The sequence below is a fragment of the Panicum hallii genome, chromosome 5, assembly GCF_002211085.1.
Source record: "Panicum hallii strain FIL2 chromosome 5, PHallii_v3.1, whole genome shotgun sequence".
NCBI classification, from domain to species: domain Eukaryota; kingdom Viridiplantae; phylum Streptophyta; class Magnoliopsida; order Poales; family Poaceae; genus Panicum; species Panicum hallii.
In genome coordinates this window covers 1,520,899-1,543,445 of record NC_038046.1, presented here as the reverse complement: position 1 = coordinate 1,543,445, position 22,547 = coordinate 1,520,899, and the positions used below count along the sequence as shown (strand labels likewise).

The window sequence follows — 22,547 nt, the reverse complement described above, 5'->3', positions numbered from 1 at the left end:
CGCGTGACGGGCGGCCGGGCAGCCGGCGAGCAGGCGCTCATGGCCGTAGCATCCACCAGGCCAGGCCCAACCAGTCACCCAACGGTTTGGAGAGAGCTCATTTACAGTTAGCTCATGCAGGCACGCGCGAACGCTGCCGCAGCTGCTGCCTTTGCTTCGTTCGCAGTCTACCTAGGCAGGGGCAGGGGCAGGGGCAGGGGCAGGCACTGTCCCAACACATGGCCTATGTGATTACACACGGAGACGTAATGAAAGCCTCGCGGTCGAAAGGAATGGCCATGCACGCGTCCCTGGACCCAAGCGTAAAAGGCAAAGGTGCAAAGGCTCTCGCCGCAATTTCCTACTACTGAACTGACCGCTTGAAGGAGGAGGAGGAATTCCTTTCTGCTGTTCTCCTCCTTCCAGTCCAGGAAGTCACTTTCTAGACCGCTTCGTGATCGCTCGTCGACCACAAGTACGACACGACGCATCATTCTGTCCGAGATCTCCACACTTTTCTACGCGCATCCATCCATCCGTGCTGCTGCCATCACATGTATGACGACAAGTACATGCCGCGACAAGAGCTCGCACGCCTGCCGGGGCTGCAGCGAGCGGCGGCGACGACGGCGACCACGCTTAGTTGCTCATTACACCCGAGATAAGCGTGGTTGAGCGATAACAAAAACTATTCAAGCAGCAGCAGCGACGACGCAGAATCCCGCCGGAGGCACACGCACGCACATGGAGACCGGTCAAGTGTTGCGTGCGGTCAAAAGGGCGGGTGCGTGGGCTGCTGGGCTCTCTGGTTGGCTCGGAGAATGAAGAATCCCGGAGGAGGAGAGAGACCGTTAAAGCGAGCTCCACGAGGATTAACGAACTTTGCCGCCGCGGATCGGAGCGGAATGAATGCCCACCACCACGCGGCGCCTTTGCCGCCACAGGGTGGAACAATCGCCTGTGCTGTACTCCAAGAATTCAAAGGCATTTTGCCATGGGACAATCCAGACCTTTCTCTCCCGGGCATGATGCATGGTTTTTCTTTATTGAAAAGGAGGACAGAATTCCACCGGAAAATGACTAGGCCATATGTGTGCCATTAAATGCAGAATAGGACGAATTGTTTGTTGATACAAATAAACATGGGAAACATGTGGGGTCTATTAAAATCTACATTAAAGTATTAAACGCATTAGGACTTTGCTAGCCTATGTGATAGTCTTACAGTTTCTAATATTTTGAATATTCACGCGCAGTCCTATCTCATCTCATCCGATGACGCTGCGTTGCGTTGCAGTTGCCTGCCTGTGTTTTCCAGGAGATCCCAGCACCAAGATTTGGGGGGACCAGCACCCCTAAATCATTTTCCTGATGGCTAGGGTTGGCCGGAGGGGCAGGGCGGGTATGGGCTCGGGGCGGCCGAGGGCACAACGGGGAGATCGGCTTCGGAGCGCAGAGTAAAGTGTGTGGGACACATGGGGGTGCGGAGGGGGACAGCGCGGCTACAGTTCTGGACAAGGAACAAAAGGCGCGGCGACCCCCCGCGTGGACGCGGCCCATAAGCATGTCAAGGAACCACACCCTCTTTCTTCCGCCACCCGAAGAACAACGCAACCAACAGTGACACCGATGCGACGAGGCCCATGGACCGGGCGCAGGGAGGCCGGGAGCGGAGGGTCTGCGAGCGGCGACGGGAGCTGCGTCTCGCCGGGCCGGCCGTACCAAAGCTCCAGCTGGCCTCCGCTCACTCCCAGCTCAGCTCCCAGCTCCCAGCTCCCTGCGCGGTGCCCTTTTGATTTGGGCACTATTTTATTTTATTTTTTCCCTCGCGCTCGAAAACGCGCCCCGGAATCTCACCACCCACCCACGCGCTGCGCCCCTCGAGATGCCGCTTCCGCCCTGCCACGTCAGCTTAGGCCCCACACACCCACACAACTTGGCACCCATCACAACCACCCAAAATCATGTGCGCACCCCACACCTCGCTACCTACATATTCCTCCGCCCCAAAGACCAACATTTTCAGGAATGGCAGGTTGGCGTCCTAGTATTTGCTTTCACGAGATGGTAGTAGCCCTTTCCTTTCTCCTCTTTCCCTGATTGATAATGACGTACGGCCCGTTTTACGGCATATTAGTAGATACTGTCTTTCATTGTTTGTAGGCATACAGGGCGTTAATCATTGACTCGCATGCCCATATGTAATCACTATTTCTATATGCGAATTCTAAAACACAAAAAGCAAGCGGCAATCATGTAGACACAATGGTTGTACAGTCTGGCATAGAGTTTGGTACAGATTATCTAGTAATTCACAACGGTTGATTACGTCATGTAGTTGAAATAACCTGGAAATTTCCATATTGAGAAAAAAAGAGTGGTGAAACTAAGCAGGCAACGGTGTAAGCCAGGAACAAATGCTAGAGGAGCAAGGAAAAAGGCAAGGTTTCAGCATGCCGCAGGCCATGCAAAAAAAGAGGAAGCTTTCTCCCCCATGGAGACACAGTTGCGGGGTGGACGGAACGGAGCCAGTCGGGTGGTGGAGGTCGAGCGAGCCCCCTCGTGAAGGATTGTTTAGAAGCCCACGGCCCAGTCCCCGAGCCCGGGCCCGGGGCTCGAGTGCCGTGCCGCGGGCCCCACCTCGTCGGCCGTGGTTAGTTGGCCACCGCCCGATCCCGATCCGACGCCGCGGGGGCGCGCCCGGCCCGGCCGTTATGGGGGCTGGGGGGGCAGGCGGTGAGCTGGCGCACGTGGAAGGGGTGGCGGGCCGGCAGGGGAGGGGAGGGGAGGGGGCAGCGGAGCGCCAGATTTGGAGGGAGAGGGAGAGCGGCCGGGTGGTCGCCGTCGGCTTGGCCCTTCTTCCTGAGCGGCATGTGATGGATGGTGGATGGTTTGGGGGGCGTGCGGCGCTGTGCCCGCCGGCCCCGCCAAATTAACCCTTTCTTTACGGCCGCGGGACGCCGGGACGGGGAGACGAGACGCTGCCGCCGCCTGGTGCGGTGCGGTGGGGGTGGTTGCTGCTGGCTCGGCTGCTGCCACTGACTCGGTCAGGCCGCACAGCACAGCCTAGCCCTGTTCTGTTGGGGCTGGAGCTGGATGGATCTCTCATCTCTGTTTGGCTGCTTGCTTGCTGGCTGCCCCATCGGTCGCTTCGAGCTCGCCGCGAAATGCTCTCGTCGTCGTTGTTGAGGATGGATCCGGAGGACCGCAACGGTGGTCTGATCTGATCCCTCCCACGGCCTGCTCCGGCCGCCGCGCGCGCTGTTTGGTTTGCCCAGGTGGAGCAGCAAAGCATGCTTTGACAAGTGGCTGGTCAATTGCTCGCGGAGATCCAGCTGTGTCGCACGACCGACCGAGATCGATCGACGCGGGCGCGGCACACATGTTTTCGGGGGAAGGGGAACCTCGAACGACTCGAAAACGGGATCCATACGCGCACTCCCAAGCTGGGAAATCGACACATCCGGAGCATGCCTGCCTGCCTTGCCTCCAAACCCCGAAACCTTGCTGGAAGGAAGCACGCATGAGCTGGCAGTCTGGCACGTACGTACGTGATGGTTCCGCTCAGAGTACAACGCACCCCGATGGATCCAAACGAATTAAAGGGTGGTAAAATTAAAGGCCTGCCGTAAACAAACGCGTTGCGCAGATCAAAGGCACGTAAGCCTACCTGTAGTTGCCAGCTGCTAGAATGTATTTGTTCAAGGAGAAACACTGGCCGCGCGCGGCAGCATCAGCATTGCATGGGTCAGCAATGCACACCACAAGCTGTCCAGCTGGACGGAAACCAGCAGAAAGGGGTAAAAAGAAAAAGAAGGAAAGGACTGCTGCCGATAGTGGGTAAACGGAGAGCACGAGGCAGTGGGTAAAAGTGAAGGAGAGGCCTGCAGGGTGAGCTGGCTTGGCAGTGGCAGGGTTTGGAGGGGAGGGGCATTGGATTGGATGGACGTGGTTTTGGCCTGCAAGTACGTACAGTACAGGCAGGCCAGGCCAGCTCTTTGTCCTCTGCCCACCCAGTATGAGGCTTTGTCGGCTTTACAGCCATATCATACGACGCAGGAGGCGCATCCGATCCATCATGCACGCACAAATCTTGACGCCCACCGCACGGTATACTCCTGCGGTGAATAATAGATAGTACTATTCTGACGTTGCGTATAGGTACCGTACCTGCCTGCGGTAAATAATTTCTGGTACGCTTTTTCGGGCAATGAGATCTGAAGCCTTTGTCAACATGTTGTACTCCAGCGTACTGCGTACAGCCCGATGATTTGCCGTGCATCTCCTACTAGTTTACACATATTTAAAATATTACATATAGTTTAATTACGAAACGAATCGTACGGATGGAGACGAATGCATGAAGTCTAATTACTCCATGTATTTGTGCTACAACAAACATATGCTAATGATGAATTAATTAGCCATTCATTCCCATTTATACCGGTTAGTTCATATTTAATTGTCCTAATCATCCGATGCCATCCGGATAAAAATAAGTCCAAACGCCGCGCGTATGAACATTCGTTGTTGTGCGTCTGCTGCACGCGCGTACGGACCACGCGGCCGCGCTTCCTCGACTCCGATCCGGCCGGGTATCTATGGAACCGGGCCGGGCGGCCGACACCGTGATCGATCACCGATCGACCGAGACTACCACCTCGAGTCCAGCGCCGAGTAGTTAAGGCCCCGCCATCTCCGGATCGGAGTACTTGCTGCGTTTGCGTCGCCACGTCGTAGTGATACGCGTGTGGTACGGTCACGGAAGCGTGCATGGTGAGGAGGGAGATGATTAGAATATATATCGTAAACGTACGCGCATGCCGCTCCTGTTCGAGCTGGCTGCTGCTATCAACGATGCATGTTACGTGGTATTATTCCCATGGTACGTATAGTTGCCGATCCACGGCAACGCACCCATCGGCCGATCTCTTTGGAGTACATGTACATGTACATGCATACTCCTATACTCCTACTCCACAAGAGTAGTGCCAGCTGCTCGTGCATGGGGCGGCACTGTTGGTCATGTATACGAACATATATAAGCACATGCCTTCCGCGCTTGCATTGTGCATGGTTTCCTTTCATTATATTTCACGCATGGCGCCGCGGTGGCCCGACGCGCCCAGGCTACCTAAGCTAGATAGAATGGGCCTACTACGACCGGCCAAGAGGTAAGTGTGGGTGTCTTCTCCGATCGACCGACCGAGCACTGTAAATGCAGGTACCTTGTGAGCATGGACGGACCTTAGCTAGCTTGGCAAGTCAGGACGTTTGCCGGCCGGGGGGGACGGGCCGGCCCATTCATTCGCGACCCCGCCCCCCCACCCATCCCTACATATTAGGACCATGCGTGCATTGCATGCCTGCCACTGGGGAAAGTCACATCTCGGCTCGCCACCGACCTGCGGGCTCTTTGCAATCTCACCGGCCACCGTCATCAGCTTTTGCTTGGGGCCGCCGGCCAGAGTCACTAGGGCAGAGCAAGGGTAGCTCACGGCAACTTAGAATCTGACGAAAGATGGTGTAGTAGTGACCATAGGGATACGTAGGCGCGCCATGCACATCGACCATTATATTGTCCATGCCATCCAAGAAATCAAGACCATGCATGTCTCCACCATATGTACCAACAACAGAATGATTCCTCCAGGAGTCCCAATGCAACATCTCATCATACACATGCAATAATGCACATTATTGCAACAGCGAAATAAAGCTCGCGCACCAATCAGCCACAGATAATATATGTGTAATGCCCATGCATCCATGCATTGCACATAAGAAGCTATATATACTAGCTGGTGGCTAGCGCGTGTCCCCAGCACAGGAGCTAAAACAAGCAAAAAGCTAGGTAGGTGTATGTAGGCCGGTCTCTGCGCACTTTCTAGATATGCCGTGCTCCAACGATCGATCGGAAGCATGGGCGCCCCTAGGTTTTCTCCCTCGTGCACCTAATAGGTGGCACCGGCTGCGGGTGCTGCGCGCAGGGCCACGTACCGGTCGATGCAGCCATACACCCCTGGTCTTGCTCACCGCCGCTTGGCGTGTTGCACGGTGTCGCCCGTCGTCACCGCTCCAACTGCAACGATCACAACAAGGCCGCACCAACCACTTTCCGTGTCCGGCTGGGGCCCGCACCGGCCGACGGGGACGCCTCGGCCACGTACGCACAAAAGCACCTGTCTAGCTAGCTGCTAGCAAATCTGATGTGGCTGCTCTGCACTGTACGTATTTGCGCAACAGTAGCAGTGCAGAACATATACACATCCTCCATGCATGGGTCGGGTGTATGTTTTTATATATACATGCATGTATACGATAATATATCGCTATCATCGGTCATTTTCTTTTCTGTGTCTCGAGTTCGGTGGCTCGTGATCAGTGTGCCGCCCGGGGGGGGCCAATGCATGCATGGATCCATGGGTGGACGCAGCAGCAGGCAGGCAGGCAGGCAGGGGGCCGCAGGACAGCATGGCCCTGCAGCGATGATGTGCTAGCTAGCTAGCTGCCCTTCTCGCCGCTCATATGCGTCTGTATTTTGTCGTGCAGGATCGGAGAGCTAGCAAACATCCATGGAAGGATCCAGCTCACTTGTGGTAGTATAGCACGCTGGATTGCAGATCGTTGCAGGGGCACGGGCGCGGCGCGGTGTTGCGCTGCGCCTCGCCCGCCCCGCCATCATGGCTAGTAGCTCGCACGCATTTGCCCGTCTATTTCTCGGATACCGCCGCATGCATGTCTATGCGCGCGTGCCGGTCACGTGCACGTGCATGTCTATGCTCGCACACATTTTTTGAATTCCTACTAGATGCCCTTTTCTTGCCCTCGTCGAGGAGGGATGGAGGATCGTTCAAAAATGCGAAAGACCAATAAGAAGAGATCTTTTTTTTTTTGAGATACACCAATAAGAAGAGATGTGTTGCAGCACGAGCCAGGCAGAGCACATTATTTGAGTGGCCCAAGCTAGCCCGGCCCAACCCACTTGAACGAGGATAGGGTTTATTAAGTAGGGACAGTAGTATGGGGGGTTTAACTAGAAAATGCCAGATAGATTAGTGCAAGGAAAAAGGAAGGGATAATATAGGAAGATGACCGCTGCCTGGCTGCCTCTTCACGAAGCAGTGGAGCCGCAGAGCTACAGGGAATGGGGAACGAACCAACGCGTCGCTCACCGGTACGTGAGATGAGACTACCAGTGAACCTGGTGGTCACCGGCAAGCTCTGGTCGCTTTAGTGATGTGCCCGAAGAGTCCACAGCCACGACAGTTACTACTACTGCTTACAACGAGAAAAACGCCGGGTAGAAGAAACTGACCGTTGCTAAGCTAAACAGCTCAGTGATAACCAAATTTACCAGAGAAGATCAGACAGAGGCGTCGTCTTTTCTCCATGAATACGGCTGCAAGAAATTAAACAGGTGGCAGTCTGCTCGGCGGGGCTAAATGATAAATTCCTCGTACGGCAGGCGCACGTCAGGCAGCGCGATGCGGTGACGTGACGCCAGCGGTTACACCATGCGTGCGCGGGCGATGACGTGGGAGCGTGACGTGACGTGACGGCGGCGCGAGGGAACTACTAGGAGAGCGAAAGGGAGTCGAGGAGTGGAAAACGAGCGACGAGCAGCTAGTAGCCGCACGAGCCAATTGCGACGCGCATCCATCATTCGGGGGGTGCCGACGGCGACGCCCGCCGACCCGATCCGGTCGCTCGGCAGCGACGTGCTGCGTGCGATCTTGGCCCAAAGCAAGCGCGGGAGAGCAGCCGCAACCGCAGCCGCCGCCCCTGCCAGTGGGGGATTTGATTAGAGGAGCGAGCTCTCGTTGTGCTGCTTTGGCTCGAGCGCTTTGTTTTGCTTTTACTGACCGACGCCGGCGATCGGGACCGGCTGGCAGGTTCCAGTTTCCCTCGTGCAACCACCGAATCCACGACCGGCGGTCGACACTTGATATGTTGCATGATTCCGATTTTTCGCTTGCAGACCTTTCTAAGAGAAAAGAAGAAGAAGCATCGCTTGCGTGATGATGGTTTTGAAAGGAAGTTTATGTAGAGTCCAATTGGTTTCGGCCCATTGGCCCATGGGCAACCCAACACACACGGTAATTCGGCCTTTTATTTGGTGGCCCATCACCAGCAAAAGGATACCCATTTCAAAGGGCTGGAACAATCAACCGGCAGAGATGCTGATTGGGAATCACTTCACATCAAACAAGAGTTTTGGCCAAGCTTGCTACAACTATACTGCCTACACAAGACGACGGCATCACACCTTTCGCTGCGGAAATGACGATCCATATGGTACAGAACAAAATACAGCAAGTTAAAAGATAAACACTTGCTACCAAACAAGCAGAACAAACAAGAAATGCTACCTTGGCTAGCACTATCAGAATGATGACCAAGTAGCGATTTGTGCCCTGCTGATCCGTAGTAGTACATGGTATTGCAAGCTTGGAGTGCATTAACTTATATTCTTAAACCACAGCAAATCATGGCCCTGTTGTTGTTGGGACACAGGCAGCAAACAAGTGTTATTGCCACATCCACATGGTACAGGAGGCCTGCCTGAAAGTCGCTGTCAAATTTACATTGCTGACAGAATAATCCAATGGTTAAATACACTCGTACGTACACCTGCCCTCAACAAATTTTACGGCTAGTATAGTACTTACATGTTGGTGTGCTACAGCACGGCACAACTTGACTTGTTGGATGTACTGCAGGAGATGAATGGAACAACTAGATCATTACCATATCGTTTCACAACAGTGATCTAACCCAGAATCGTGCATCTTTCTGTTATCAGTCCAACAGGAAGAAAGACCAAGACGATCTAGCAGAAGAAATCAACTGCACCAGGAAGAACTGAAAATTTGGTTGGCAGAAAGCCGAAATGCTCCCCATCAGATTGCACAAAGATGTCACCGCTAGCCGTCACCTCTGCTACTTCGATAGACTGAACCCTGCAAAAGCATGTTGTCACTTAGGTGAAGATGGATTGATAGCTACTAAAGAATAAATAAAAACAGGTTGCTAGCGCTGGTCTTTGTTTTAAAAGGCTTCAAAGTTCAAACCACTAAGAGGTAAGAACCCAGTTCAGGAGGAAAGGAGTTGAGCATCCAGTAAAATTCTTTCCATGATTTGGACCTCTGCCAGATATTCTAACAATGAGGAAGGCTAACAAATTGTATTTTGTTTGTGATATGAACCTGTCAGATTATCTGACCCATAGGTTACAGCATATGTCAAATAAACTTAGGTAAAAAAGTAGCAGACTACTAGAGGGTATTAGTGCATGAAGCCAGAAGGTATTTTAACCCCTTAACTCTTAGGATTTCAACTTTCAAGAAAGTAATTAGAACTTTCCACTTCAGGATTTCCCAGCTGGGACCTCTTCAAGAAACTATTCCACTACCTTCCTTCGCAGCATAAAAAAGCAATGCTACCCAAAGCACTTTGTGTCTCTTCAGTTAAGGTAAAAGCTTTCATAAGTCAAAGCATGCAAACTAAGAGAATCATTTCATGTGCTTTTAGAGAAGACGCCGAATTATTTCATTGCTGGTATGCTTGTTATGCTTGCTTCCTCAAAGGAAAGAGCCTTCATAATGAGATTCAGGGTTTATGTTTACCTTATTGACGACACACCATTCACTGACAGATGCGTGCCTCCATACAGCCTGTGTAGCTTCAGAAGAAAGTCGTGCCATTTGAAATCTTGAAGAATAACAACCTATAAATTACCACAACTTAGAAATCCTACAATGTCTTAGTATTTACGAACAACTTCAAACATAAATACTGATCATGTGAATTACCTCAAGGTTACCGCTAAAGGGATCGGCTGTTGGTGTTATCTTCATACCACCACCAAAGTACTTGGCATTTCCTATGCATAGAGCGGTGACTTTATGGACAGTTCTCCATTCTCCCCCATTTACCTATCATGTGCAGTTGCAGAGAGGTGTGAGCAAAAGAATGCTCGGAAGCATGCCATTCTTCTTTGAAAAGGAACCAAGATCAAAGCTCGCCTTTATTCTCATATCTCGATTATTATGTCCCCAAAAGGCTCTTAAAGCTCCAAATACATAGCATAAGTTGCCAAATCTCTTGTACATAGAAGCAAAATAGCCTGCCTTAGCACTCCTGCAGGTACATAATTTTTCTTCTTTTCAAATCATCCACTGAATATATGTTTCGCATGGCTATGTTTCACTTACAAATGGATGTCAGCAACATTAACAAAGAAGTGCGGTTCTCTGTTTGCACCCTCCATCACGCCTATGTCTAGTTTTGATTTTACTCCTGCAAAAAAGATCTATCTGTGAACTCAGATGTAGAGATTAAAAATCCACAAAGTAAAGAACCATCATATCACACGACTCAACCCTTATTTCCACAAATGTTAGGAAAAGATGAGCAGGGGAACAGAGAAGTCATATAATTTATATGTTTGACTGGTGAGAAGTTTATTATTCCTAAGATACTGCACTCAGTGATACAAGAGACATAATACTGGATCACTATGTTCTGTTTCCATACAACTGTTCATACTTCATCCATTAACATAAAAGGACATAGATAGCACTTCAAACACCATAAAAAAGAAAGTATCAAGAAAGAAACCTCTCACAATCCGATCGGTTGCGTCACGAGGGTCATTAGTCCTGGTTTAAAAATAAACAATGACACCAATTTTAAAAATAGAGGTTAACAAATAACCATGTCATATGTAGATCAAGCAGGAAAGGAAACAAACATACCAGCCAAATGTCCTTGCAAAATCTGAGCCAGTTCCAAGTGGAATAAGCTGTCAGAGAACAATAATAACGTACTTCACTACTGAACAAACCCCAGTGTATAAAACAACAATTCACTTATAGTTTAAGTATCCAAAAGCTAAAAGGGTAGGGCATAGTACTCACACCAAGTGCTGTTGAATGGTCAGGCCCTCGATCAAGAGCACACACTGGACTTCCTTTCCAAAAGAAGCCATTCACCACCTACATATTCAAAATAATATCCTCGACTCTATAACCATAAGCACTCCCAATTTCAATCCTTGGAAAATGTGAACTGTTTTAGAGCGTGGTTGTACAACCTACAGATTCTACACACATGATGCATCATGAATTTTCCAACTATATTTAGCATGGTTTTACAAACAATTTACACACATGAATACCTCGTGAAGCGTACCATCCCCGCCAACAGCAATCACGGCATCAACTCCATCCTTTATAGCCTACTACAGTAAGTAGGCTATCACTAGTGCTTATAAGAAAGTTGACAAAAGTATTGGACAAGCGAACACATACACACCTCCCTTGTGACATCTATGGCGTGGGATGGGCCCGAAGTGATGCACTCGCAAATCTGATCAGCCAACACCAACAAATAAAAACATTCAGTGAAAGTGAGATTGCCGAATTACCGCCGGATCTGAGACCAGACGCGGGTTTCAGTCGGCAATTACATATCCCAGAGTGGAAGGCATCATCTCGCAATCTGAAAGCTATGGACCGCGGCTTACGTTGCACTGGTCGGCGAGGCGGGCGCGGAGGTGCGGGAGCAGCTGCTTCCACTGCTTGCCCGTGCGGCCATTGGCGCCTACAACGCCGAGTACGCGCGAAGAGAAGGGCGTTTAGTGCGCAAATCCGTAAGGGTACTAGCGGGGGCGGAGGGGTAGAGGGATGCGGGAGCATACCGGAAGGGTTGACGACGAAAACGAAGTCGCCACGCCGGCGGTTGGAGGCGGTGACGCGGTCAGACGTGAGGCCGCCGGCGCTGGGTTGGGAGTGGGAGTGCGAGGAGGCACGTGAGAGGATCAGGGACGGCCTTGGTGTCGCCGGCGCGGCCATGGCGCCGCGGCTTATCCCCGACTTGTCTCGTCCCTTGCGAACGGGCCTGGGACCAGTTGGCGGTCACCAGAACCTCAGTGGCATCAGGCCCTCGGTAGGACGTCCCATGCTCGAACCCCTTCGGAAGCGATTTTCGGGGGCCATTTTTTATAATTTTTTCTAGATTCCTGCAGCCTCAACTTCGAGACAGGCATACGAGTGAACGTAGGGCAGGATTTAGCTTGCACATAGCACATAGATATGTGCTGGGAGTAGGAATTCTTGTACTCTCGTAAGCAGCCAGGCTATTAAAAAAAAACTTGACTCGTCCCTTGACTCTACTGGCTTGAAAGGCGCCGCGGCCTGTCGAAGTACGCGACCAGCGACCTGCTGAATCACGTGTCACTGTGGCTTGCTGATTCGCGTGCAGCCACCAGTCACTTGTCTGTTCAAGATGATCTTGAATCCGGCATGTCTCGTCAGCTTTTAGGTGTTTTCATTCACGACGAAAAATTCAGGGTTCAGACGTCTCGCAGGCATTCGAATTGCAGCATTGCATTTCGCAGGCAATACAGACTTGCTGAACTTGGATGGCAGATTTGTTTTCTTCTGATGCGTTCAAGTATAGTACGATTCTCTGCATGAAGGCATGGCATATTGATGTGCATAGCCAGACTTCACGATAATGGAACGTGCAAAACAATTTGCAAGCAAATAAGTAGCGCACATAGCACAATCACATACAATTATAGTTCTGCTGCAGTTTGTAGACTCGGGCCAACCAGAACAGCTAGAGATGCATCGAATGTGCTTACTGCAAACATGTAGATTAGCACCTCTGCATCTAACCAAAATTTTGCAAAACTCTACCTCCCGCATCTGCGGAAGGGTTTGATTCCTTATCTGTGCAACAGAGCTCAATGTGCTACTGCTACTGTTACAAATCTCAAGCAACAACAAATATGGGCACTGGAAACCCCCAAAACTTTGTATCTGCTTCGCTTTCAAGACACAAGTTGTACTTTCTTGCCTTCTACGCTGAACTTACTGCTCCCTTGAAGCTGCAGAACACAATGAGATGGAATGGGAATCAACACTGAGCAGAAATACTAACAGTATTCTGGGCTCATGAATAAAATACAGCCTGAGTTATAACATATCAGTAAATAACTATTCCTCGATCAGAAAAAGAACAAGGATGCATCCAAAGTTCCTGGTATGAAGATGCAGATAGCTCGACTGAGGGATTTTGTCCTAGTAGGTAATGCCAACAGTTTAGAGAAAACAGACAGAAAGGGTAAAGGATCCTTCCCATTTTGGACGGAATAGATCTTCAATGACTGATCATGTGTAATGATATATATATATATATATATATATATATATATATATATATATATATATATATATATATATATATATATATATATATATATATATATTATGCATACCTTCTTCTTCAGAAACAACAGAGCTTCACGTCTGCAAGAGAAGCTGGAGAATACAGCATTAGAATGTTCTTCAACGGCTTCCTTAAGATCCTTCAATTTCATCGACTGAGATGGGGCCTGGAAAGAACAAAGAGTCAGTAGCCATCATATACCAGAGCACAGCACGACTCATACTCACACAGAGAAGATGGTTATACCTGACGAAGTATTCTTTTGCAAAGTTTCTTGACCTTGGTTTTGGATCCAACATCCACATGCAATTCTTTTTCTGTATTCTTCTCTATCTCTATGGATTCAACAGCAGTGGGTTGTTCCACATTGTCATCTTCAATTTCTGAAAATTCATCGGACTGGGCTGAATCATCGTCGTCACTATCACCAAATGAAGTTTTGTTTCCCTTCCAACGATGGCCAGCAATTTTCATTGGCAGGCCCTTGATGCCAAGACCCTGCTTGCCAGAAGTAGCTTTATCCTACAGCAAATTACAAACAATGGATATATTAAGAATTCAGGTACATTTAATTGTTTGAACATGTCTACTTTGAAATCATGCACAAAATCATCAGTATAATAAATCAACATCGACGTTAGGACATCAAGTGAAAATGGCATAACATAATCTCTGTGGAGTGAAATGAATTGACAACGTACTTAAGAGGTCTAGAAAGACTGTAAAAGTCACATCTAGAGTGTATTCAGCACATCATACCAACCTGAACAAGATTGTATAGATTTTCTTGATCTTCCTCCGCAAATGTCTGGCGGACATTAGCAGGATCTTTTCGTGAAGATTTTCTTTTACGAGATGTTGCTCCTAGAAACCCTCCTGATACGAATCCAAACTTGTGCCCCCACCAGTTCACATCTTCAGCTTGGGATACTGAACCAGCAAAAAATTGAAAAAGCAAGTTAGTAAAACCACAACGAAGTTAGTACACGATGAAGCACATTAGAGAAGAAACAAAGGTAAGAGCACAACAAACATGCATTTCGTTTTTGTTCAGCAGCACTAGAACAGTCCAGATGCAGACACAGTACCTATTCTCTAATAAGCACGAGACTACAACATTGTAAAGAAAACATAAATATAGTTGTAATATCTTGTATGCTAAGTGGATAATCTAAATTTCTGGGTGCAATTTTTGGTAGCAGTAAACGGTACAGTTTAAGCCTGAAAATCATACTTAAACTTCCGGTTGAAAAGAACAAAGAAATTAATCACATAACAAACCTGATTTCATTTTAAGTAATCAGATTTCAATAGTTAAAGCACGTGCCCTGGCATATTTAAGCATTATTTCTTTAACTCCTTGAAAGTAGTCCAGCAACAGCCTATTCCAGTACTAAAAGTAAGACACCTCAGATCAATAAGGAGAAATAGAAAATGATGGGCCAAAAGCTCGCAAAATAAAGAAGCCAGGGCGAAAAACAGCAAGTGTAATTGAAAACCACAAAACTGCTGACCTGCATCAGGGCAAATGATAGGATCAGGTTCATCCAAGCATATTGGTTCAGGTTTCTGATCCACTTGGCAATTATCTTCGTTTTTGCGTACCTGTACCGAGGCAAGTTGCTTCAGAGATCATAATAAGGCAGATAATTTGAAAATCTTATTGGCGAGTATGTAGCTCAATTTCAAGTGCATGCGGTTAAATCCAGCAGATTAGTACTTATCAGTTATCACTCATAAAAAAATTGAGTTAGACACAAACCAACACATAGTGCAAGAAACAAATGATCATGGATGATTGCCAGATTATCTAAGAACGAAATAACCACAGATAAAAGGATCCATCACTCACAAGTATGCCTTGAAGATCTATTGCTGAATAAGAGCTCACTCTTTTCCCCCCCTCTCTTTTCTTGTATCTGAAAAAAGGGTACCATGTAAAGAAAAGAACGAATATGTTGAGGAATCAAAATGTTAAGAATCAGGTACAAACGAACCTTCCTTGAGGTCGAGTAACTTTAGTAACTTCAACATTTGCTGGTTTGTCTTTCTTGGGCGTGCTGTCAGGCGAATCACTTAGAGCTGTAATTTCTGAGAAAAGGGGAAAGTAAAAGATGAGTATAACTAATATGAACGTTACAAAATGAGAACATAAAAACAATGTGAAAAATATACCTTCTTGAATAGGCTTAGCTGATTGCTAATTGTGCAGAGAGAAACAACCACCAAAGCACAAGAGAAAGATTAGAACAGTTACTGGACGTTGCAAATCAAAATTTAGACTGCGCAACTGAAATGGTAACGCTATGTGACATACCACTTTCAATTTCTTCAGTATGTTGTCAAATTGAGTGGTATCATATACCCATTTGTTACAAGGATTATCTACACCAACACCTGCATACAAGTCAGAGTCATGATCAGCAAACTCAGCTGTGGCCATTTTGGGAGAGAACTTCTTTACTGAGTACTCTTGGGGAGTTCTAGATGAAGAGAAGCGGACCTAGAGTATCCTGCTTGTTTTTCACCCTAACATGACCTTTAATTCCCTGTTTGTCTTTGCCAAGGCCCTCACCTTCTTCCCATCCCTAAAACAGTATTATCCATAGTAGGATCAGTAAATAAACTGAATATAATTGGATGCAAGGCAACAAAATTACAGAAAGCAAAGTTCATCCGTTCATCCCAGAGATTACTTGCTTCGTGATGCTAACGAATTATTCATGGCTCAAGCTGATAAATATGATTATGATTACCTTAAATCCTTAATTCACATGCCAAATGGAAAGATTGCACGAGGACGGGACTGGGTCATATACCATTTGTTTCATGAGGCGGAAGGCGGCGGACTGCCGCGCGATCCCTACGTAGCATGAGGGCGCCTCTGGTACAGCCATGGCGCCAGGGGCGGACCCAGTAACTGTTGCAAAAAGATCAAATTTAGTAGGTAAAATCATAGTCAGATCCGAATACAAATACCATACGTTAGGGGTTTGGGTGTTTGATTTCGCGCAGTAGGATGGGAAGGGAGGGGAATAGGCAGGCATACCCCTGTCGGATGTTCGTCTCCGGCGAAGCGCCCGTCGCTCGACGAACAACGGGCAGCGCAACTCGCCCTGTCGTCGCCGCTAGGAAAGGAAGACCGAGGCCGAGAGAAAGAACAGAGAAGTCGTGGGAAGGTAGGGTGCTGCCGCACCAGCCGGACTCGAGCTGCAGCTGGGCAGGGGAGCGTGGAGGGCGGCGCACGGGCCGACCGCGTGGAGAGCGGCGGGCGCTGGGGGAGCGAAGGGAGGAGATGGATCGCGGTGCCGAAGGAGCGGGCCTTGTTGCAGTGTGGGCGTGTTGCCCGTCAAAGGAGAAGGCACTGCTGCTCCGCCGCCGGCTACCTGCCAGATGGTGGGGCCGTGAGCTGCTAGAGCCGCCCGGCTGAGAGGAACTCGTGCCGACGGAGGCCCGCCCAGCGCATCACCCGTCAGGCCGCCACCGTCAGACGGGTGGAGGCGCTGGCACGCCGGCACACCGGATCATGCGGGGAGGAGAGGAGGGGAGGGGACACCATCGCCCGCCGATGAGAGACCAGACGACTGGCGGCTAGGGTATGGATGGATGGGGTGGGGATTTCGGGATGAAAATGAATTGGAGACTGTGTAGGTTATTGGGCCCGGGCTGTATGTGCTACTGGGCCTGACAGATAATAGTTCGGTTATCGGTTACTCGAGTCTAAGAACCGAAAAAACTCTGGAAACAGAATTTATGACCGAAAATATCGGTTTCGATCAATTCGATTTCCATCTCGGTTACACCGGTCGGTTTTCAGTCATCAATTAATTATGTCCATTTCTAGTCGCACGGAGGAGGAAAACTAAGTAGACGCCGTCGTACGAGCCGAACCGGTTCGACCGATCTCATAGGAGAAAGAGAAAAAAGACTCCATAATTTAAAATAAATTAATATTTCAACGTAACAAATTTAAAAACTTTAAAAAATCATACTAACAATCGAAAATAATATAATCAATATTTTCCAAAATATATATCAACAGTTTGTAAAGGTAGTACAATTAATATTTTCTATAGGCTACATATAAGTAGAACAGATTCAACATTTTCCAAAGCAAATATCAATATTTTTGAGATGCTAGTTTTTTTATTTCTTCTTCTTCCCCAAAGTCGGTAGTTGCAGGACCACCGTGGCAAACACTAGCAGCGCGCGGTGGAAATAGACGACATCAATAGGCCACAATGATGGACGCGATGGGGATGAGCACTCGCAGCGAGGGCGGGATGTTGCGCACGGGACGTCGCAACAAACATGGGTGGTGCATGGCGGAGGCGGCGCCAATGGATGGCAACAAGGGTGGGACGTGCAGCGAGCACGAACGGTCCAAATCTGATAGAAATATTTAATTTTTTATTTTTCTTTAAAGTATTATCTTAACATAATGTGTCGGTTTTCACCTCTAAAACTTTTTACCTTTTAAAGCATACTTTTAGAATATTATTGAAATCAAATAGATATATACTTCTTTCAAGATAATATAGAAATAATATAAAGATCTTTTTTATTTTCATGATAAAAGTATTATTTATTTTTATAATTTGGCTAGCACAACTACACTGTTATCTATTAAATTTTCGATGAAGATAACCAACCAGTAACTTCTTTATCACTAAAGTTTAGGAGTTGCCATGATATCTCCTGAAATATGTGATAAACCACGGAACGTATATTTTAGTCAAAAAGTGAAAAATATATTTCAACAAGCACAACTTGCAAAACATATGAAGATTATGTTCTTCTATGTATTTAGGATTGTTAGTTTGAACAAGTAGTTAAGCAAAACTTTATTTTTCATTTGAAAAGAAAGTCTATGCTTACTTAAAAATTATGTAATAGAATAATATACATTTACGAATAAAATTAAGAATGTATGTATACCTATTTGTATAATGCTACGTCCGTCAATGCACGGCGCCTGCGCCACGTGGGGTCGTCACGGCGTTTGCCGCCGCCGGGATAGTGCTGCTCTCTCCTGAGTTGCCGGAGAAGGGGGTGGAGAGGAAAACCCTAGTGGGGCGAGGGAGAGCGTTTTGAGTCCGTGTCTTCCCCCTTGAGATCCATGCTCGGAGTGGGAAAGGACCGGACCATCGCACAATATTGGATATGGACCTGATGTTGTGTTCGGTCTTCTTTTATGAGCCTATGATCGAGTCGCCCGTACGTCGGTAGTTGTGAGTGGGAGGAGAGTGGTAAGGCTTAGTTTTGGTAGTTGGCTCTTGTGAGGTGGGATATTGGGCTGATAGCTTAATTGGCTCCAAAAAAAATTATGAAAATTGCGCTACTGAGGTTTTGGGGCAAATCCTGGACTGTATCACAGTATAGTTGATATGCGATTTTAAAAAGAATTATAGTGGGATGGTTTGTCTTTTTCTTTTCTAGGCCTATGATATTATCAGCTTTTGCAATAGTTTGTCCTGGGCCAACATCCCCGGATAGTAAGCACAACAAACACAATAGATGTGAGAATTTCCTCAAGCAAAAGACGATAATCGATCTGAAATCACACGATTCAGCTGAATTACTGGGTTTCATAGTAACAATCTCAAATCTCAAATGGATTCTCTTTATATCTCAGAGAAAAGGAAAGAGAAACAATCTCAAATATGAAAAATGAAAGAAGTAGTGTCTCGTCTCATGATGTCTTCTGTCTTAGTGTTTTACGTAATTCACCACTAAACATATGCGTGCGCGGGAGAGTCGAGCTTGCCAAAAGTTAAAGAAACATGGTGTCTCGTCTGCAAAAAAATTCCAAACTCCTCTTGTTCGACGCCCTGTCAACTAGGTAGGCCGATTGTCCACTAATAACAAGACCTAATTTTTCAGTGATTCCGCTTTCCCGCACTGTCGCCGACCTTGTTCGGTCGCCATCAGTCCGCAGCTGACCGCCATGGACGGGGGACGCTGTAGTTGTTCGGGGCCTTCGTGGCCCGTCATGACTGGCTGCGCTTGCATGTGTCTGGAGTCTGGACACCAAGGCCAAGGGAAGGAGCACATCCAGATCAACGAAAAGCTCCCCGGGCGGCGAATGAATCGATCGCTCGACCCCAATAGGATGAGAGGCCGCTGCTACGTGCGCCAATGGAATCCGCTATCCTGCCCGGCAGACGAGCTACGTGTGTCGGCGAGCCCGAGCAAACGCGGCGCGGCGGGCCGCGCCACTAGGGCGATCGCTCGCTCCAGTCGCCCGCGTCGCCGTCGCCACCCACCATGAAGGCCACTCGCACTCGCACCTTGCTTTCCTTCCGTTCGATCGCCACCACTATCGCCGCCCCTCATCCATCACCAGGTGTCCGGACGGCAGAGCATCTGGCCCGGCCGCGGACGATGGCGACGCACGCAGTCGCTCAGACGCTCACTGACCTGATAAGTCCGGCGCGGCAGGCAGGCAGGGTCGAATTGATTGAATTAAATCTTCCACTCACAGGCAGCCAGGGAATCATTTTTGGTCAAATGCTCATATACAGATTTGGATGCAAACTATCACATCAGGTGCGTTATCAAAAGGGAAAGAAAACACCCTATCAACCAGCTCTATCCATTGATCAAAGAGAGATGAGGGTAACCATCTTCTGAAAGTCCTAAAATATATATGGAGCACTGGAGCATAGCAGAGCTGGCCGTGAAAAGGCACGAGAGGTGAGTCTCTCTCACCTCGCATCGCGTGGACCAGGCCGCCGTGCCGCGTCTCCTCCTCCTCGCCGGCGCTCGTCCCGGATTTCCATGCCCGCGAGCTGTTGACTCGCTGCCTCCTGCCAACGACGACGACGACTCCGGCCCACTTGTTTGTCCTCCGTCCTCCGCACATCCCGTGCACCCAGGCCGACAGCACGTACACCCACGCGCCCAAACCTAGTCGGGGCCGGCGCGGAACCAGCGATCTCAGTCCAGCCACTGTCCGTCCCATTCACTCACTGGTGACCGCCTGCCTGCACACGGCTCGCCATGGCCGTCGCGAGGCTGGTGGCGGCGGCGGCTCCATTCCTGGTGGTGCTCGCGGCCCTCCCGGTGCGCGCCGCGCGTGGCCGCGGACGACGAGGCTGTCGGCGGCGGCGGACGACGGCGAAGGCGAGGCCGCGCGGGGGGCGGTGTCGGAGCGCGCGGCGCGGAAGCAGTCGGAGCGGCGGACGTACCTGGTGGCGGCGGCGGACATAATTTAGCCCTTCCGTTGGTTTGACAAGCTAACGGTGTAATGCAACATCAAATAATTCTTTTACCCCTAACACCAAATGAAACACTGCAACATCGTACAGTGAAGTCATACAAGTATTTGGCCTTTTATTTAGTGGCCCACTACCAGCAAAAGACATTTCCAGATGCTTTTGGGCTTTTGGTGGCTAAATGGGCCTACAAAGCCTCTTCGCGAGATCCAACCCTTTCCTTTTTCCTATACGACGGAAGCGCCCGCCCGCCTGGCAACAGCAACGGATAAGGCAGGCGAACGCTGCTGGCACGACGCGCTGCGCTGCGAGCGGAAGCCTCCCCGCAGCCGACCGAGCCCCACTCCGCCCCATGGCGCGGGGCCTCGTCGCTGCTCTCTCTCTGCCGGCGCGTCTCGGCGCCATTGCCCCGCCGTCCTGTACCGTCCGGGCCTCCGCGCGGCCGGTGGGAGGGCGCGGGCGGCGGCGGCGGGGCCTGATGGTCGTGCGGGCGGGCGGGCCGCCGAGCACCAACGCGCTCATCCTGGCCTTGGTGCTGCCGCTCTCCCTCTTCGTCGGCACCCTCGTCACCGCCGCCCGCGTCGCCGACGACCTCGACGAGCGCTTCCTGCGGGAGGTACGCAGCGATACTTGCTGACCCACCCAAATAGCAGTAATCAGTAGCAGATGCTCACTAATTAGCGCATTCCAAGTGAGATTACATCAGCCGAGTTTCGTTAGCATAGCAAAACGTGAGTAAAATTGAGCTGCTAGAGTGCTAGTGTCCAAACGGTTGGTTGCCTGTGCGCAGATGGAGATCAACAAAGCGATACTGGAGGAGAACGAGGCATCAGATGAAGACGATGGCACAGAGTATGACGAAGAGGAAGGGGAGGAAGAAGAGGAGGAGCACGCCCCGGTGGAGGAAAAGGAGGCCGTTGTTGTTGGTGCTGCATCAGCCGCTACGCGCACCAGGAACAGGCCGAGAAGACAAGTATGACAAGATCCCAGGATTAGCTGTGGGATTTTCCCCTGTTAGTTCCCAAGTCTGGCGATCGACTCTCTTGGGGAAGAAAAAAATGCTTGCAGAGCACGCATGTTATAGCCAAAGCTGCAGTGTAGTCCTTTGAAGTAACTTGTCCTATATAGTATGCTTGATTCGTTCGGTGATACTGCTCATTATACACAGCGTTTGTGTGCACGACGACATGCCTGCCTTTATGCGGTTCGTCAGCAACTCAGCTGTTTAGCCTACTGAGTACTGACGCCGTGCAGCTGGGCCTGGGAGACCGGACGGCATAACGAAAATATATTTTTCACCTCCCTGAACTTTTAACACGAGTCCGCGTTTTCTCAAAATATAAAACCGCATTTCTTTTAAATATAAAAGAAAAAGAGAAAACCACTAAGAGAAAACAGCTAGGAAGAAAGATCATGTGTTCGGAGTCCAGATGGACAGTTTTATATTTTTATTATCTAAGAAGGAAACGCCAAAATTCAAGAGGGAAAACGGATTTTTTCCACGGCGTAATTGGCAGCAGATCGGTCGCTGGCAGCCCACGGACGGGCTGGTATGCGGCCGTGCTCACGGGCCACTTGGGCCGAACCAAACTATTTTGTTTTTGAAAAAAAAAAGCAGCTTCTCGGGCTTGTCCCGAATCTGAACGGGGTTCACGACTTCCCTTCCCGAAGCCGATGGTGACTGCATGTCCGCGTCATTCAAATTTTGCTCCTCCTCCGCGCCGGAGCTGCGACGAAACCAAGCGAACGCGTCGCGGCACCACGTACAAACAACACGCAACTGGGAGGAGGAGGAGCTAGGCGATCGATGTCGCCGGAGCCCCGTCAAACGGGGCAGGATGGATTCAGCTCTGAGTCTGGTCAGCGAGGCTTGGAATTCCACGAGCCCGGCCAAGGCGCGGCTTTGTATGATTGTATCTGTACGCGCTGCATACACACGGAGGCCGCGATCGGCGGAGGACCTCGCCCTGTTATGTTAGGCCGCCCGCCAAGTTGTAGTATTGCTAGCTGGAGCCCGTGAACCAGCAGCGCCGATGCCGATGGGGCTCAGCTGAGCTTTGGCTCTACGTAGCGCTAGTGGTGGAAAATCGCCATTGACGGACTTGGTACCAC

The 22,547-nt window shown here is 49.6% G+C and overlaps 3 protein-coding genes across 6 annotated transcripts; 1 reads left to right on the top strand and 2 right to left on the bottom strand.

Annotated features, from left to right (window-relative positions):
• Positions 1–8,299: 8,299 nt before the first annotated feature.
• LOC112895812 (sphingoid long-chain bases kinase 2, mitochondrial-like) lies at positions 8,300–11,899 on the bottom strand. Of its 4 annotated transcripts, none has more exons than XR_003229275.1 (13): positions 11,684–11,899; positions 11,510–11,586; positions 11,299–11,352; positions 11,162–11,221; positions 10,902–10,979; positions 10,740–10,786; positions 10,603–10,643; positions 10,197–10,281; positions 10,008–10,122; positions 9,795–9,917; positions 9,609–9,709; positions 8,652–8,942; positions 8,300–8,571 (listed from the first exon to the last, which is right to left on the bottom strand). XR_003229275.1 is itself a non-coding variant. In XM_025963803.1 (12 exons), exons 1-12 carry the CDS (start codon positions 11,835–11,837, stop codon positions 8,813–8,815), a joined length of 1,065 nt encoding a protein of 354 aa, XP_025819588.1. In that variant the 5' UTR covers positions 11,838–11,899; the 3' UTR covers positions 8,423–8,812. The 4 variants fall into 4 exon arrangements, 1 of the variants encoding a protein (XP_025819588.1); XR_003229276.1 differs by having other exon boundaries at positions 8,300–8,544; XR_003229277.1 differs by having other exon boundaries at positions 8,300–8,540.
• A 620-nt stretch (positions 11,900–12,519) lies between these two features.
• LOC112895318 (PIN2/TERF1-interacting telomerase inhibitor 1-like) lies at positions 12,520–16,816 on the bottom strand. Its single transcript, XM_025963264.1, has 12 exons — positions 16,268–16,816; positions 16,038–16,138; positions 15,722–15,806; positions 15,536–15,615; positions 15,394–15,418; positions 15,216–15,309; positions 15,071–15,137; positions 14,733–14,823; positions 13,982–14,148; positions 13,465–13,740; positions 13,268–13,384; positions 12,520–12,877 (listed from the first exon to the last, which is right to left on the bottom strand). The coding sequence occupies exons 2-12, from the start codon at positions 16,113–16,115 to the stop codon at positions 12,821–12,823; spliced, it is 1,137 nt and encodes a 378-aa protein (XP_025819049.1). The 5' UTR covers positions 16,116–16,138; positions 16,268–16,816; the 3' UTR covers positions 12,520–12,820.
• Positions 16,817–20,691: 3,875 nt separating this feature from the next.
• LOC112894393 (ryanodine receptor 1-like) lies at positions 20,692–21,600 on the top strand. The gene is made up of 2 exons (XM_025962089.1): positions 20,692–21,051; positions 21,226–21,600. Exons 1-2 carry the CDS (start codon positions 20,788–20,790, stop codon positions 21,412–21,414), a joined length of 453 nt encoding a protein of 150 aa, XP_025817874.1. The 5' UTR covers positions 20,692–20,787; the 3' UTR covers positions 21,415–21,600.
• The last annotated feature ends 947 nt before the right edge of the window (positions 21,601–22,547 follow it).

Bases quoted from the DNA above. Each gene is read 5' to 3' on its own strand.
- LOC112895812 (XM_025963803.1), bottom strand. From the start codon at position 11,837: ATGGCCGCGCCGGCGACACCAAGGCCGTCCCTGATCCTCTCACGTGCC. The intron at 11,587-11,683 runs GTATGCTCCCGC...TCGGCGTTGTAG, and splicing joins TTTCGTCGTCAACCCTTCCG to GCGCCAATGGCCGCACGGGC. The intron at 9,710-9,794 runs GTAATTCACATG...GGTAATTTATAG, and splicing joins CCTTTAGCGGTAACCTTGAG to GTTGTTATTCTTCAAGATTT.
- LOC112895318 (XM_025963264.1), bottom strand. From the start codon at position 16,115: ATGGCTGTACCAGAGGCGCCCTCATGCTACGTAGGGATCGCGCGGCAG. The intron at 15,310-15,393 runs GTATATTTTTCA...CCCTTTTCTCAG, and splicing joins AGCTAAGCCTATTCAAGAAG to AAATTACAGCTCTAAGTGAT. The intron at 12,878-13,267 runs GTATGCATAATA...TGTGTTCTGCAG, and splicing joins TGTTGTTTCTGAAGAAGAAG to CTTCAAGGGAGCAGTAAGTT.
- LOC112894393 (XM_025962089.1), top strand. From the start codon at position 20,788: ATGGCGCGGGGCCTCGTCGCTGCTCTCTCTCTGCCGGCGCGTCTCGGC. The intron at 21,052-21,225 runs GTACGCAGCGAT...GCCTGTGCGCAG, and splicing joins ACGAGCGCTTCCTGCGGGAG to ATGGAGATCAACAAAGCGAT.